Raw genomic sequence first — 16,243 nt, 5'->3', positions numbered from 1 at the left:
GCTGAAACCGCCGAATATACTTTTATTAAAACTTTCACACTTTATTAGCACATAATGAAAATACGTAATGACTCAAAGTGGGCACGCTCAGGGACGTAACTACATTGACGCAAATGAGGCAAATGCCTCTTGAAAATTTTTGCATTGTTTTTACAGAATCAAGGACCAATGATCGAGAAATCGTTAATGTATTTCACTATATCCAATACATAAATAACGTTAAAATAGATTAATTTGTTTTTTCGCTGTCTCCTTTTTTATTCTTTAAGGATTTTTATTGTTTAAATCAATAAGGATGACTGACGGGTGAGTATATACCCAACTTCATCGTGGGACATCAAACGCCTTTTCCGACAATCCGTCAATTAAATCGCATCTTTTTCACGCGCAGCCAGGGATCGAGAAAGACATATGTATTACATTTGATCTAACGGTCGTATTTTAAAACAACTTTTAAAACATGCACTAATGTCTCTTTTTGAAAATTGGTTGAAGGCCTGATCTTTGAAGAGAAAGTTTGAGGAATCAGATGGTAAGCACGGACAAAACATTCAAAAATATTTTCCGCATCTTTCACCTCCTATAATTCCTCACTTTGGACAGGCGCAAAAGTATGGGGTACGTTGAACTAGTTTGCCGGATACTAATTCTGATATCTAACCAATGTGAAATTAACATGCATATAAGATTGATTGGTTGATTGTTGAGGTTTAACGTCCGAGCAGCAATATTTCAGCTATATTTAGACGATCCATATAAGAACATACAAACATAAAAATTCATTTGATTCACTTCCGACTCTAGTTCACCGGCATAATACATGTATTGTGGCAGAGTCAACATGGTTTGATAGATCTTTAAAAAATAACTTTTGACGCCACATTATCTCGTATCGCAGGACTTAAGGATGCATTGATGTTTTGCAGATGTTCCTGATAAAATTCAGTCGGTTGATGAATCTCAAGCTCAGGACGACCAAGCCACGACTTTGAAAACAGATGCAGACAATGAAACACCGAGTCCATCCTCAGCCGGTAAGCAATCTGAAAATGTGTTAGAATCACCCTCTGATACAATTAAGGAAGACAGTGCTTCTATGACGTTGCTTGGTACTTCATTATATAGGAAACCGAAACGACTAACTGATTCAGAAAAAAAAACGATTTCCTTTTTTCGAAAAGCGACGCCAAGGTATCGTCTAAAGAATATCCTCAGACAAAAGGCCGTCGCTATCAACCTTCATGGGAAATACAGTTTCCCTGGCTCAAATATTCAAACATAGAGGATGCAGCATATTGCAAATATTTATTGATATTCTGTGGAAATGACACATTATTTAGTACAAATGGCTTTAATGATTGAAAAAATGCGGTGGGTGTTAAAAGGTCTTCTTTCAAGATGCACGAGGACGCTACAGGTCACATCGATTCTGTTGAAGCCTCAAAAAATTTCTTAACGGTTTGCGAAGGAATAAACTCGTTCTTCCAGAAGTAAAAGTTACGAAGGTCAAGTAAATAGAAATAAGGCTGTACTAATGTCGAAAATAGGTGTAATAGTTGTACAAGACCAAAGAAATTTTACCCTGCGAGGAAATTGGGACAAAGAATTAGGAAAAGAGGACGGAAACTTTCAGTTTTTCGTCGACCGGAAGTCTTCTTTTGATCATATACTAAAGGAACACTTAGAAACATCTAGTTGATTATTGAGATATCTATCTCCAAAGGTTCAAAATGAACTAATTCTCTGTTGCGAAGTAGAGATCCGAGAAGAGCTTGTTAATAATTGTAAGAAAAGTAAATACTTTGCTACTTGTGCAGACGAAACCACAGATGTATCACTGAAGAACAATTGTCAATTTGCGTTCGATATGTTGATGATGATGAATTCGAGGTCCATGAAGATTTTCTGGATTTGTGGAACCAGGTCAGATAGATACTAAACACTGCCCAGTCAATCTTAGATAATTTGCGGATTTGGGGTTTCGATTTACATAATCTCGGAGGTCAGGGATACCACGGAGTTGATTGAGTGGTGATGAGTCATGAGTGGTGCAGTTTCCTGTGTACAAACAAGAAGTCGAGGACAATGCACAAACGTACCATATGTGCATTGTAAATCTAAATTCGGTTGTTACAGATTACAGAAACTTGCAAAAACATTCGTCAAGTCCGGAATTTAATGAACTGACATGGTTTATGTGTGCATCACATAAAAGAAAGGCAATCGTTAAATCATTTGCAGGGGGCAAACTATTACTTAATTGTACTATGGTATCTGCTTTTGATGAAGCCAAAAACTCGATTGTGTTGCTGAAAACTAAGCGCAATGATAAGCAATCTGAAGATTTTGTTAGAGCGAAGAAAATTGCGGACATTTTAGATGTAAAGTTAAAGCCGAAACGTCGTGTTGGACGTCAAGCTCATCGTGAAAATGCCGAACCAGACACCAAACCAGAAAGACTTTGGCAGATTAACCTGTTTTTCCCATTTCTTGACAATGTCGTGACAGAAATGCGGAGGCGATTTTCAGACGAGCTGAAACATCATATGAAGGGATACTTTTTAAACCCTAAATATCTCGACAATTTAACGCTATGTGTGATAGAAGAATTTTCGGAAGCGTTTTCTGTGGATCTTACTAGTGATGACTTTTCGGTCGAGGTTGAAAGATGGCGACTGAACACAGCTGACAACGGTGTTTCCGGGCTACAAGCTGTACTACAACTTGCCGATAAAGACATATATATATATATATATATCCCAACATTCACGTGATATTTAAGCTTTTACTGGTTCTTCCTGTTACATTTGTATGTTGTATTGTTCTGCCTTACGTAGGCTTAATACTTGGGAACGTGCTGCTATGACGACTGCTCAAAGGGAAAATATTCGTCGGAAATATGTTTCTGGTCACCGTAATAATGGAAGGTCCTTCTTGGACAACCAAACAATGGCATTGCACACTACTTGACAAAAGTGTGTGTTAATGAAAATATGTGTTCATACAGGTTCTGTATTTAACATAATATGTTTTTAAAAGCGAAAATCTTGTTAATCCTCTTCTGCTGTTATTTACCATACTGTCACCGCATTTTTTTTTAGCGCAACTAGTACTAAATTCCCAATTGTATTTTTGTTTATTATCTCCGTATCACCTTGGATATATACCAAATTAACCAATTTTTTTGATTGGATTCTGGAAGTGCACTGAACCCAGGATTTTGCATCACTGACCCCAGAGCTTCTGGGGATCTTGAGCAGCCCCATACCCCAGCCGAAATTTTATGCCGATTTGTTTTTGCCTCATCATAATATGTACCTAGTCACGGCTCTTACCCTGAGATTTCTTCTTCTAGGGGGAAAGCAAGCGTTATAATGTAAGTTACAGGATGCATATCGACCTGACATTATTATTCGTATGGTATAGTAAGTACTATCGTTATAGGTTGACTGGCGTTTACGCTAGCCCTGTTACGATTTCACCTATTATATATATGTGGTTCTAATAACATCTTTGTGTCTGTGTAATTGCAACCCGCTTCAAACAAAAATAATATTTTCAGGACCATTATTCATCGATATGTACATTTGACTGATAGTTTTTGAGTAAAGAATAAAGATTAGAACTACTGTAATCTTTTTAGCTGACACTCTTAATTGAGAATAAATTAATTAGTGGCCACTTGGCGTTAAGATAATTATGAAAGCCAGCCGAGCACAAGGGTAGACAAGTAAAACACTATTCACTCTAATCAGTTTACTAACGTCGTGAAAATATGTTTGAACAGGTGATCGCATCACTACAGTGATGTTTGGAAGTCAAAGGTCAGTAACTAGTTGAAGGACAAGTAATCCGCATTTTTATTAGTGCAATATTACATCAACGCATGACGTTTTAAACTGGTTCTGGTATAGCTAAGTGCAGAATAAACAAATGTTTTCAAAATGGCAAATATTTAAAATATAAAAAATAAAATGCTTCGCGGGCTGTTTTGTAGAGTTCTTCAAGTCGAAACAGAGTGGTTACTTTATTTTTCTCGATCGCTAATTAATTTTGAGAGACACTTATTGGTATAATAATTAAAATTTTGAAGTAGACATTCAAAGAATACAGAAGGCCAACTGAGTGGTTTAATAACGACGACGGGCACATAGTGGGGATAATTTTCTCACACGAACCATCGGTTCAGGTTAGCTAAAATGGAAACCTATAACTTATGTCACACATTTGCTTGAAGATCTTTCATCTGTCTCACCCCTTCACAAGAATGATTCATTTTCGAACAAACCGACCTACTTAAAGTCGATATCATTCTAGCTGTCTGCCTGTGAACTGTTTCTCTGAACTATTCTATTTTCTACCAATACTGTCATTCAACAATTCAATAACTTTACTCGAAAAAATGCATTTGGTCATGACAGAAACTGAGTAAAGGTATTTTTTTTACTTCTGGAAAAATTTCTAAAACTGCTTGCTATTTTCCCTGCATTTTATTGTCAGGTTTCAGTATCTTTTTACTTTCTTTACTTGTCTGTAATTTGAAGTTAACTAATGCAGCTTGCCCTATCCAAAATTACAGGACTTCTTTCAACTATCAGTATGCAGCCCGACTCGTATATCGAGTGAGTTATATCAGAGTAATAATGCAAGCCGAACTGCATATTTGTAGCAGGAGCAAGTACTTATGTCAAAATATAATTCTTTAAACATTTGTAAATACAAAAATGTAACTGCTCGCAAAAAAACTGAGAAGTTGGCATTTTACGTGATTTAATAACCACTTATACCGAAGTTCATTTTCCATTTTAGATTTTAGCATTGAACAATATCGACGTAGCACTTCGATAGGTCTACACCATTTACAGGATTGGCTTAACACAATTTGGAAGATTTTTCACAGGATGCAAGTTTTTCTTACGACAAAGATTACACAGATATACTTACCACATTACCATACAATCCAACATTTGGTGAAATATATACTACAAATCTGATCTTTTTGCTGTATCTACCGAGTATCGGGAAAAATAACGTCTTCAAGTGTAGAGCTTTTGTAACATTCTGTATATGATGTAAAGATTTATGCTGTTTTAAATACTTAAGCGTATCACTGTCCAAAAATGTCATTGCCCGTTCACCAAGACCATGTCGGTCTGTTATGGGATCTGATAGCATCAGTGCCATTTCGTCTAACGTTTTCCTTGTTAGAATTACTTCATGAATGCATAACTGCAAAGTGGGTACGTTGTATGCCTGACAATTTTTACTACCGCTATCAAAAGCTGTAAAACGAAACAATACCGCCCATATCAGCTCTTTTTTCAAATACACATATTCCTCGCTAATTGCATCTATGCTTTTCTTATTGTAGGCATGAGAGCCATTGCTTATTTGGTCTATGTTCGTCTTCAAACAACGTTCAAAGTGCATTTTGAAATCATTCAGAATTTTGAGAATCCATTGAGTAAAAACTTCATTGCTTTCCCCATCATTTGTGCCAATAATCAGCGCCATTAGACTCGAATCAACGACCCATTGGCATTGTTTAAAGAAGAAAAAACGCCACTCACTCAAGGTTTCTCCGTATAGAGTTTTAAAATATTGTTCCCTCCAAGAAATCAATTCTGAGCGTTCATCCAGAATATCGATTTCGACCGATTCGTTTCGGAAACATAATTTGCGTGTTTTAAAACATTTCGCATGTTTATTCCGTAAATATTCGCTGTTTCCATTTCCCTTATAAATAGGAGTTGTAATCTCCACTTTTAACGTGACAATTTGATCAAATAACTGGTTAATTGAATTCGAATACTTCTTGACACTGCTATTTACGGAATACACTTGTTTATGGCTTGGCGACAAAAGGATCCAGTTTTCTTTTCTCTGTACATGTGCAGCCGTCGATTTTTTTATTCGTTCAACCTTCCATTGTCTAGATGAGTTGTTACCCATTGCTTGCTCAAATATAAATTAGACTGGTGGATTGGCAACAATCCTGAGCAAATAAGAATTCAGGAATTCTTACGATTTGTTATTGAAGAATTAAACCTTACCAGTTAAGCAAAAAACTTTGCCAGATACTAGTAAATTGGCATGTGTTTCCCCCTGCAAGAAAATAAAAAAATTGCAGAATTAAAAAATAAAATGTTAAGGGGAGCGCAGCTCCATACGCCCACAGAGATCAAACATAAACAGAAGGAGCAAATAAGGACACAAAACTCAACCTTGATACACGTATAGCTCTGATTGTTAGACACATTATAAGATTTAAACCAGAATGAAAATAGTAGAATAACTCAAAATGACTTGTAAAGATTACTTGGACAGACAAACAAACGGACGTTTGTTTGTTTGTTTGTTTGTTGGGGTTTAACGTCCGAGCAGCAATATTTCAGCTATATTCAGACGATGAACATGAAATCGATGATAAAATGAACATGAAATGATGATGAAATGAAAAAGGGATGGAACACAAGGACAATGGGGTCGACACATTTTGATTGCCACTGGAAATAGGGAGAGGTGGGTAGGGTCGGGCAATTTAGCCTCCTGTGGCGGAGCCCTATGGTACCTACTCCGGGAGAATACCACAGTAGGATTCTTTAACGTGCGAGGAACGTGGCATCTTTCCCAAAACGGTGCACCACTATGGTTTGCGGTCAGGTTTCCCGTACTATAGCCTGACAACCCCAGCATGTAACACGCCAGGGGTACCCCATTCCACCACCTAGGGCACACATCCCAGTTGCTCTGTGGGCAGAGCGCCCTAGCCCCCGGCTTGGGTTCTGAGCACTATTTAGCCGCCTTTTACGACAAGCTTAGCGCTGCTGCAGGTCTATTCTTTTAACACCCGGACCTGCACGGGGCAACAAACGGACGAACAATGTAATTAATAAGGAACAAAAAATAATTTCTGGGTGTATGATACACAAAAATAAAGGGCTTTGCAGCGCACAGCATGATATAACTGCAGCATGTTGAACTCTGTTTACTCGGGTCAAGTGTGGACACCATGTTAATTTTTGACGCACTTAAGCATAGGGAATTACAGTTTAATATGGACACAGCAACAGGTTTGGGTACATTATAGCAAAATGTTTGAAATTCAATTAGAGGTGAAAAAGGTTCTGCTTTATGAACCCCTTTGCCTGCGATTCATGTTATTAATAAAAAGCTTCGCAGAGCTAAGCATGATACAACCGCAGTTAGTTGAACTCTGTTCATTTGGGTCAAGTGTGGACACAATGTTAGATTTTGACACACTTAAACATAGGGACTTTCAGTTCATTATGGACACAACGACTGGTTTTGATACAATATTGCACAATATTTTGAAATTAAATTTAAGTAAAAAGTTCTGCTTTCAGGGTGTTTCGTACCCCATTATCTCAAAAACAGTTGATGATAGAGTAAATTTGCTAGCAAATTTCTTAAACTCCTTGTAAAGAAGAACAATTTACAAAAGCAATTTATTGAAATCAGATGAAAAAAAAAAAAAATACAGTAAAACCTTGTCTTCCTGTTTATTTTGGCCCATTTAACCCCTTGTTATTCAAAAACGCTGAAAAATATTCCAATGCTGTTTGAAAAACGCAGGTATTTACTTTCAGATGTAATCCAATGAAAAATAATTTTCAAAATTGGACTTGAAATTAAAAAAAAAAACTTTTTTCGGCGTGGCCCGTTTGACTCCTAATAACTCAAAAATCGTAAGAGTAATCAAGGGAACCAAGGTTATAGCGGTAATCAAAAGAATGCAATCCAGGGACAAAGACCCGACATAGAAAACAGACATACACAACAAAGAACATAAAGCAAACGAGCAACTCGGACTCCACTAAAAACTGGGAGCATGGACCCGGTGCACCGGTAGGGTAAGCGTCCTCTGCTTTTCTAGGCACAACCGCCGAGTTGCTCATAAAAAGTCAAGTCCGGGGTAGACAAACGAGGAAAGGAAAACTATGACCCGTTGAATAAATCAGTTTTCATGGTGCAGATGGATACACCATAACGATCCACGAATTCATGATGACGACCATTAAACTTCTGCAGTGATGACTTCAATCTTGTAGCAACATAACCCTGTTCCAGAAGCCTATTTGTTAGAGTTCTAGTGCGATACAAAAAGTCTGCCTAGTTTCGGCAAGAGACGTCTGAAATCTGATTGAAAATGCAGGTGGGGATCCAATGCTAAATGGTATTTGAAATCTGTTAATTATTCTTAAACATAATTAAATAAGAACCAATTAAAAACTAGAGGCTCTATAGAGTCTGAATAGCTCACCTGCAGAATTTGAAATAATGTCATATAATTTGATCATTCAAACAAAAGGTTAAGAGTGTTATCTATACTACATCATTCCTTCCATCCCCTGGGCAATTTGTGCCATGCAACAAGAGGCTCCCAGGAGCCTGAACCGCTCACCTGGTTAAAGTTTGTCCCTCAATGGCAATAAATTTAGCAAGGAGTTGTCCAACAATTTTGATTCCAGAAGACTTTAGAAGGACTTATCATAAGGATCACTTTAGTAATTGAAAGTTTCTTTTTATCTATTATAAATTTCAAGATATTGACTGAAGACTGTTAAAAAGCATCATTTTCATCGTTCAAGGGCAATAATTCTCACAAGGAGTCGCCTGACAACTTTGATCCCTGTAGACTTTTCAATGCCTTATAATAAGGATCAAATCAGCAACTGAAATTTTGGCTAAACCTAACGGTTTTTGGAGATATATTTGATAAACTAGTTTGATCCCTATGTTCTATTTTTAGTAACGGTGGCCACGTTTTTCGACGGATCAAAAATCCCCGTCAGAGGAGAAGAGTTTAGAAAAACTTTTAACGACGACGACGATGGATGACAAGTGATTGCAACAGCTTACGCGGCTAGGTGAGCTAAAAAGTAGACTGTTTGTAAAGGGCATTGAGGCCATTAACGGTATCAAGTTTCAAAGCATTGGCACCTGTGGTTTCAGAGGAGTTGACCTTTGAAAATTGACCAATAAGAAGCTAAAAGAGCCTCTGGCTACCATCCTATTTAATCAAGCAGAACCAAATTTTATCACATAATTAATTTGTCCTTATTATCATCAGCTAAGTTTGTTAACCATTCGCTAAGTAAAAGCACATGATTAGGCCGAAATGTGTTTCCACTTGGTAGTTCAATGGCAGCAACCACCCACTGAGCCACACAAAAAGTGAATCGTTTGTAGAGGGCATGCAGGTCATTTACTCTATTATGTTTCAAAATTTTGGCACATGTAGTTTCGGTTGAGTTGATTTTTGAAAACTGGCCAATCGAAAGCTTAATTAGCCTCTGGCAGCCATCTCATGTAATCAAGCGGAATCAAAAGTTTTATCATATGATTAATTTGTCCCTTTCATTATTTCTGCCAAGCTTAATCACCATTGGCTAAATATAAGCAAAGATTTAGGCCAAAATTTGATCTCCATAGGATTTTTATGACAATTTTAGTGGCCGCAACCACCCGCTGAGCCACGTGGGCCACACAAAAAGTGGATCGTTTGTAGAGGACTTTGAAGTCATTAACACAATCGAAAATCAAGACCGCTATTTAGTGGACAAATTTCCAGTGACACTTATAAAACGTAGATGTTTATACACGTTCAAGGACCAATCAACAAGAGCTATTGTGAATATCTATCCTGTAATTATATTATATTATGAAGCATGTCTTTTTTTGGTACTTTTTCGAGAGTAAACTATACAAATTATGGTTTTTTTTTAGAAAAGAAATTGCTCGACGAATCATAACTGGACAAGAATGTGGGCAATTTTTGAAAATGACCATCTCAAGATGATCTTAGAGTACTCCAATAACTTAATTAACATTTACCTAAGATGTCCTTAATTGAAAGAATAACAACAATGTATGCTCATCTCAGACAACGATGAAATAACACTAGACAAAACAGAGTTTTTGCATCATTAGTAATAACATAAGATACTCTGTTAAATATTGTTGCCCTAATCTTCTTAACTTCTTTTCTTATCTTTAGTCCTCCTCGTGCCTGGATGCACATAAGGTCACACCAGCCAATACTTTTATTGAAGTTTATATGCTGATACCATATTACCATATTTGCTACAAAAATTACACTTTTTTTATTGAAGTTTTAATTATTCTCCACGAGAGACCCCGTTTTTCGTAATAAAAGGGGCGGAGCTTGATAATTTTTGAAACGGAAGGGTAGTGGACACGTAATTTATCAGTGGAATTTTGAAATATTCTGTTAGATTCCGTTTTTCCAACACAGTCGGTATAGCTTCACTTTTTAACCTTAAGGACGCTCTTGGAAACGCAAGTCACCTCATCGCAGTTATTATTCCCGATTGGTCAAATACTGATAACTTAGGGGCGTTCGAAAAATCTGTACCGAAAAATTTGAAATTGCGTTCGAGAAAAACTGTAACTGCGTGCCATGTTTTATTTTCTCGGCTATCTTTGTTTAAAAAATAGTACTTGTTAAAAACAAGCTAGCTCCGCCTACTCTCACCGCTCATGTATTACGATTCGAAATGTCAACAAAATAGGGTCTCTCGTGGAAAATTATCAAGACCTCAATAAAAAATGTAATATCTGTAGCAAATATGGTATATCAGCATTCAGGAGAATGTGATAGAACAGTACTTAGACATTATTGATTAAATTGTTATTTTGAGAAAGGGAGGAATGTGTTATTGACTTTAAGAATTAGTATTGTTCATGTTAATTATAAATTGAATTATATATACTTAAGGGTATAAAACAACCAAAAAAGGGGAATTAAAAGAACATATTATAAAAACAAGTAACTATACAATAGCAAAAATACCTAAGACTAAACAATTAAAGTGTCAGCAAATGTACATACAAAATACCTCGGTGAATAACAAGTAATAAAGAAATGTATTGATATCCGGGGGACAATAATTACTTATACAAAAAATAATAAATGGGTCAGTAAATCATACGCAAGGCAGGTAAACTGGACACATAGAATGTTTATGTCCAGATTTACATTGAATTAAGGAAATGTCTTATAAAATTGAATAGTATATATTTGAACATGTTGTATATTCTGAGATCCTCGCTTTTACTATTGTACTAAACGTAGCAGTCAGTGTACACGTCTTGGAATTATTATCCGTGCCAGACTCTGTCACAAGAATTCACTATTCCAGAATCAAACTAGGTAGATGTGACATGTACAATTACAACTTGAAAGTCATTACAAGCGGTTGAAGAGCGATACTCTGCTTAATCTCCAACTTTTTGTAAGGCACATCGTTCTGACCCCAACCCGACATAGCAATATCCAAATAAAAAAGAGGAGGGTTGCAGGGTCAGATAGAATTCGGATTATCGCCATGTTTCCTTAGGTCTCCCACACTTCCTTTTTCCAGTTGGAGTCCATCTTAGTGACACTTCAGTGATATTGGTTGGCTCTCTTCTTAACCCATGTCCTATTCACATCCACTTTCTTGTTTTGATTTCCTCCCTGGTGTCTCTTTGAGATGTCGTTTTATACAAGTCTTTGTTGGAGATCTTGTTCGGCTAATATATCTTACAGATTTTTCGCTAAGGCAGCCAATTTGTTAAACTCACTGTGGAGTATTCTCCAGTACTCAGGGCCATAGAGTAATATTGATTTTACAATGCTGTTGTAGTGTCTTAATGCTCAATGAAGCTTAATTTCAGTCTATATAATTTGAGTTTCACTTTCCGAAATATTGGATTCATGCAATCCGTGTACAACGACTCGAATCTATTGTATATATATATACAACGTTTCAGAATGTGACGACTCTATTCGCTACACTGCTCCATCGGATCAAATTGATGGCACGAGACCGCAATTAATTTTCAAGTGCATTTCAATATACACATTTGAGCAGATTAAAAAAATTCCACCGGCGCAAACTGAATAAAACTTCACTGGCCTAAAGATATGTACAAACAGGATTTTATATATAAATTGTAGAAAATTTTACCATCATTTTCTGAAATTAATATATATAATTCGGAGATGGGGTAAACATGACAAATGAACTGAGTTAAAAGTCCTAAATTTTAACCTTCTTCCACTGAACCAAATCACAACTTTTAGTCAGAATTGATTAATGAAAAAAAATCCCATGCAATTTTAACATATTTTCTACCAATTAGAGGAAAAACTTCAGCAAATAAGTTTCCAGTAAAAATATGAAAAAATGTGGAAGGTACCTACTACCAAAGTTGGAACTATACAACGAAAACCAAGGGGAATTAATCGTGTTCTCGTACCTGATACAGGGAAGATAACGTAAACTTATAGAAGGGTCTGAAAAATTCCCAACGATATTAGAACTGTCAAATTTTTGGTCGTTCCCTCCGCGGGACTCGAACTCGTACCGCTGTGACATCTATGGCAACACCGCCTGCACTAAGTCCAGCGCCCTAGACCACTCGGCCAGCTAGGCTATGTATAAATATAGCTTTCGCTGGCCGGGTCATTCCTCCTCGTAGGATTAATCTAGGGCTGTAACTTAGTACACGATGTATGGTGGTACGGGACAGTTCATCTAGGTGTTAATATGTAGGATAGAGGATCAAATTAATGATGCATGTCACAACAAATCAATATTATACAACGTCTCAGAATGTGACGACTCTATTCGCTACACTGCTCCATCGGATCAAATTGATACAGGGAAGATAACGTAAACTTATAGAAGGGTCTGAAAAATTCCCAACGATGTTAGAACTGTCAAATTTGCGAAGCAAATTTTTGGTCGTTCCCTCCGCGGGACACGAACTTGTACCGCTGTGACACTTTTATATATATATTAAAGTCACAGAATGTGACGACTCTATTCGCTACACTGCTCCATCGGATCAAATTGATACAGGGAAGATAACATAAGCAGCCGTGTTGCTATACATGTCACAGCGGTACGAGTTCGAGTCCCGCGGAGGGAACGACAAAAAAATTCGCTTCGTATGTAGCCATTAATTGACCACAGTAGCAATTTTCACACACACACACACACACACACACACGACAACGTCTGTGGAGTTCGGTTTGCTCATTAACTTTTGTTACTTTGTACGCATTATTTTGGTTATTTTATGTTCTTTGTCGTGTATGCACAATGAGAACCGATTTGTTCAACGTGTCATAGTATTCCTTTCATCGGACTGGTGTTTTTAGAAAAACAGATAACGCTTACCCTACCGGTGCACCCAGTTTTTAGTGGAGTTCTGATATTCACCTTTTTATCTCCTTTTGCGTGTTATTTTTGTTATTGCTTGCTTTGTGGGTCGTTATATTCTTTTGATTACCGTTCGTATCCTGGTTCTCTTGACTTCTCTTTATTGTCTAGTCGTAATCTTTGTGTTATTTTTTTAATCAATTACAGTTCGATGAATCATGGGGCTCGCATAACAAAGTTATCCTAAAACTTGCCATAAGACATATCATAGAATATTTATTGGGACAGTCTTATAATAAAAAACGAAGCTTCACAAGGCGGAGCTCAACTTGCACTTGTTACAACAAAGCTATCGGAAGACAATCGATATAAAGATAGTCTTATGATGGTCAAAAGGTGTTATCGTATTACGTCTTTATGTAAAAGAGTAATCAAGGGAACCAAAAGACTGCAATCCAGCGACAAAAACCAGACATGGAAAACAGACACACACAACTAAGAACATAAAATAACAAAAATAATACATACAAAGTACCAAAAGTAAATGAGCAACTCGGACTCCACTGAAAACTAGGATCATGGACCTGGTGCACCGGTAGGGTAAGCGTCATCTACTTTTCTAGGCACAACCGCCGAGTTGCTCATAAGAAGTCATGACTAGGGTAGACGAAAGAGGAAGGGAAAACTATGACACATTGAACAAATCAGTTCTCATGGTGCAGATGGATACACCATAACGATCCATGATGACAACCATAAAACTTCTGTAGTAATGACTTCAATCTCGTAGCAACACAACCCTGTTCCACAAGCCTAACGACTTAGGATTTGACTTGTCCTTGTTTCCGTTTAATATAATGGAAACATAACCTTGTTTTCCAATCTGAAAGGACATACCATTCCTGTATTGCTAAATTAAATAAAATTGCACATATGTCTTTGTAGAGATTTTACACCATATTTAATGTGTTCATACGATATGTTACTAGAACAGGTAATTTATTGCTCTGTTAACATTGACAATAATGTTAATTTCGAAGTCATCAAATCGACAAATAAGAGTGTTGTCATTCAACTGAATCTGTTCTACATCCTTTTCAAAAAGTCTTTTGTTTTAGATGTTTTCGAAGTGTCCGGCCCAACCGTTACAAATTTCATCTTTTAGAAAGCCACTGAATAAGTATGTGATTTGGTTGTCTTGCGTTTTTTTTTTTTTGGATTCCCTATGGATTACCTGACGATCAACCATACCACTACTCGATCACTGCTTTTCATACAATAAACGCATGTAATGCTACACACCACGCCGATCTGGAACTTAAGAATAATGCAGTCCTGCTATTCTTCAAATAAAGTGGCCAAGCATGAACACAGTTCCATAGCTAGAGTAGGCATAATAGATGTCCATGAGATATTCTAGATCATTCAAAAAATGCAGTGAATGGCTGTGTAGCGGTAGGTAGGTATACCGATAGGAAAATCTTACTGAATGCTTTCGGTAGTTCCAACTCAAAGCCACAAATGCTACCATTGCTTATTACTATTTCTGAGCAGCATGTATATTATTCGGGACAAAAACTGTCGACAACTTTTCCGACTGCAAAATAGTCACTATGGAGAAAGTTTAAGAAATACCACCTATGTAGAATCAGCATGCCCGTCGTCTGTCTTTTTTTTTTTTGTTTTTGTTTTCTTTATTTGGCGGGTAAATCCCCGGAAATTATCATAATTTGTTGGATTCCATATCGATGTTGGAAAGTGTAATACTATTTTAGCTGTCCTGTCAGTTTCAATCGCTTTATGACTTACATTGCGATGACGACATATTCTTTGACTGACTGAACCCAATCTTTCAGCACATTTCAGTGTTTGTTATTGTGTTGATTCATTGGTATTGTGTAGCGTCTCCGTCGCGAATGTTTTTCTGCAATTTGTTGCTATGGGAAGGCGCATTTGTTTCCACTCTCGAATATTCCGAAGAAGAATAATTTTCATAGGTTTCTTGTACATACTGTTGTTGTTAATTTTTAACATATCAGCATATGATTTAGGTGACTTTTAAAACAAATGTTTAACACTCTTCCAGTATTGGATAACTCACTTATTGAAGTAGTACAGGATCGGAAGTCAACGTCTATTTTGTTAACCGTGTCTTTAATTACGTTTACTTTGTCATTAGTATGTCAGTTTTTTACTTTAGAATACAAATTCCAAGTGTCCGAATGTCACTTAGATTATTAACATTGACTGAATCGATTTCAAACTTACGCAAGGCTTTTGCGCAAGTCGTTTATTTCATGAGTAACGGTGGTATAGTCACGTTGGAATTTATTTCATGTTTTCGCTAGTTGTACGGTATTTTTTTTCGAATTCGGACTCTTTTAAGTTTTAAAGCTTCTCTGTCATTTTTATACTTTTCTAGATCAAGTTTATATATGTCACATACCGTTTAGGTTGTTTTTGATGCAGCAGTAAACTGACCAGTCGCTGTTACTTGTTCTAAGAGAAGAGAGTTGGTTTTGAACGTTTTTGAACCTCTCGTTATTTCCTTATACTACACTGTGCAATTGTTTAGTTTCACTATTCATAACACAAACAGATTTATTGAGGTGTTCGATTTCTTGTGGGACCTTTTAAAGAGTTCATTTCTCTATCAATGCGGACTAATGTTTCTTTGATATTTAGTCCGGCGGATAAACTTGCAAGTCGTCAACAATTGAGTTTTACTCATGGTTTGAGTTCTAACATTTAACGTGTATCCTGTGGAATGTTCTTATATAAAACATACACATGATTTGTGTAAATACTTGTTAAGGGATTTCATTTGTAGCCGGGCTGGTTTTAGCCAAAAGTTATATTTTCAATATTTTGATGAAAATTACATCGTTAGGGAGCTTAGCTCGTAGTTTGTTCGTTGTACTTACTCATTTGTTGGAAAAAGCCGTAATTTTCGATAATTTTCGTATGTTTTTCTTGTCCATGTGCACCGTGTAAACCGGAAGTGCACGTGCCAAAGTCGTTTCAGTATCTGGTCCACGATTGGTCAA

The 16,243-nt window shown here is 36.7% G+C and overlaps 1 protein-coding gene and 1 pseudogene across 5 annotated transcripts in view; one reads left to right on the top strand and one right to left on the bottom strand.

Annotated features, from left to right (window-relative positions):
* Positions 1–16,243, bottom strand: part of LOC148615186 (baculoviral IAP repeat-containing protein 3-like) — a 45,463-nt gene that overhangs the window by 20,496 nt on the left and 8,724 nt on the right. For 2 of the 5 annotated variants that reach the window (XM_088589843.1, XM_088589844.1), the window contains exon 2: positions 4,945–6,105. The exons of 2 other annotated variants lie outside the window; for them this stretch is intronic. In XM_088589843.1, coding sequence (XP_088445969.1) covers positions 4,945–5,952 — 1,008 coding nt within the window. In that variant the 5' untranslated portion in view covers positions 5,953–6,105. The remainder of the gene's footprint in view (positions 1–4,944; positions 6,106–16,243) is intronic. One more of the 5 variants, XM_088589845.1, reaches the window with a different exon arrangement.
* On the top strand, positions 1,147–3,381 carry LOC148615187 (zinc finger MYM-type protein 1-like; annotated as a pseudogene).

The sequence above is a fragment of the Perna viridis genome, chromosome 6 (genome assembly GCF_037379345.1).
Source record: "Perna viridis isolate PV_CMFRI_1.1 ecotype Kerala chromosome 6, ASM3737934v1, whole genome shotgun sequence".
NCBI classification, from domain to species: domain Eukaryota; kingdom Metazoa; phylum Mollusca; class Bivalvia; order Mytilida; family Mytilidae; genus Perna; species Perna viridis.
This window is presented reverse-complemented; position numbering and strand designations above follow the sequence as displayed.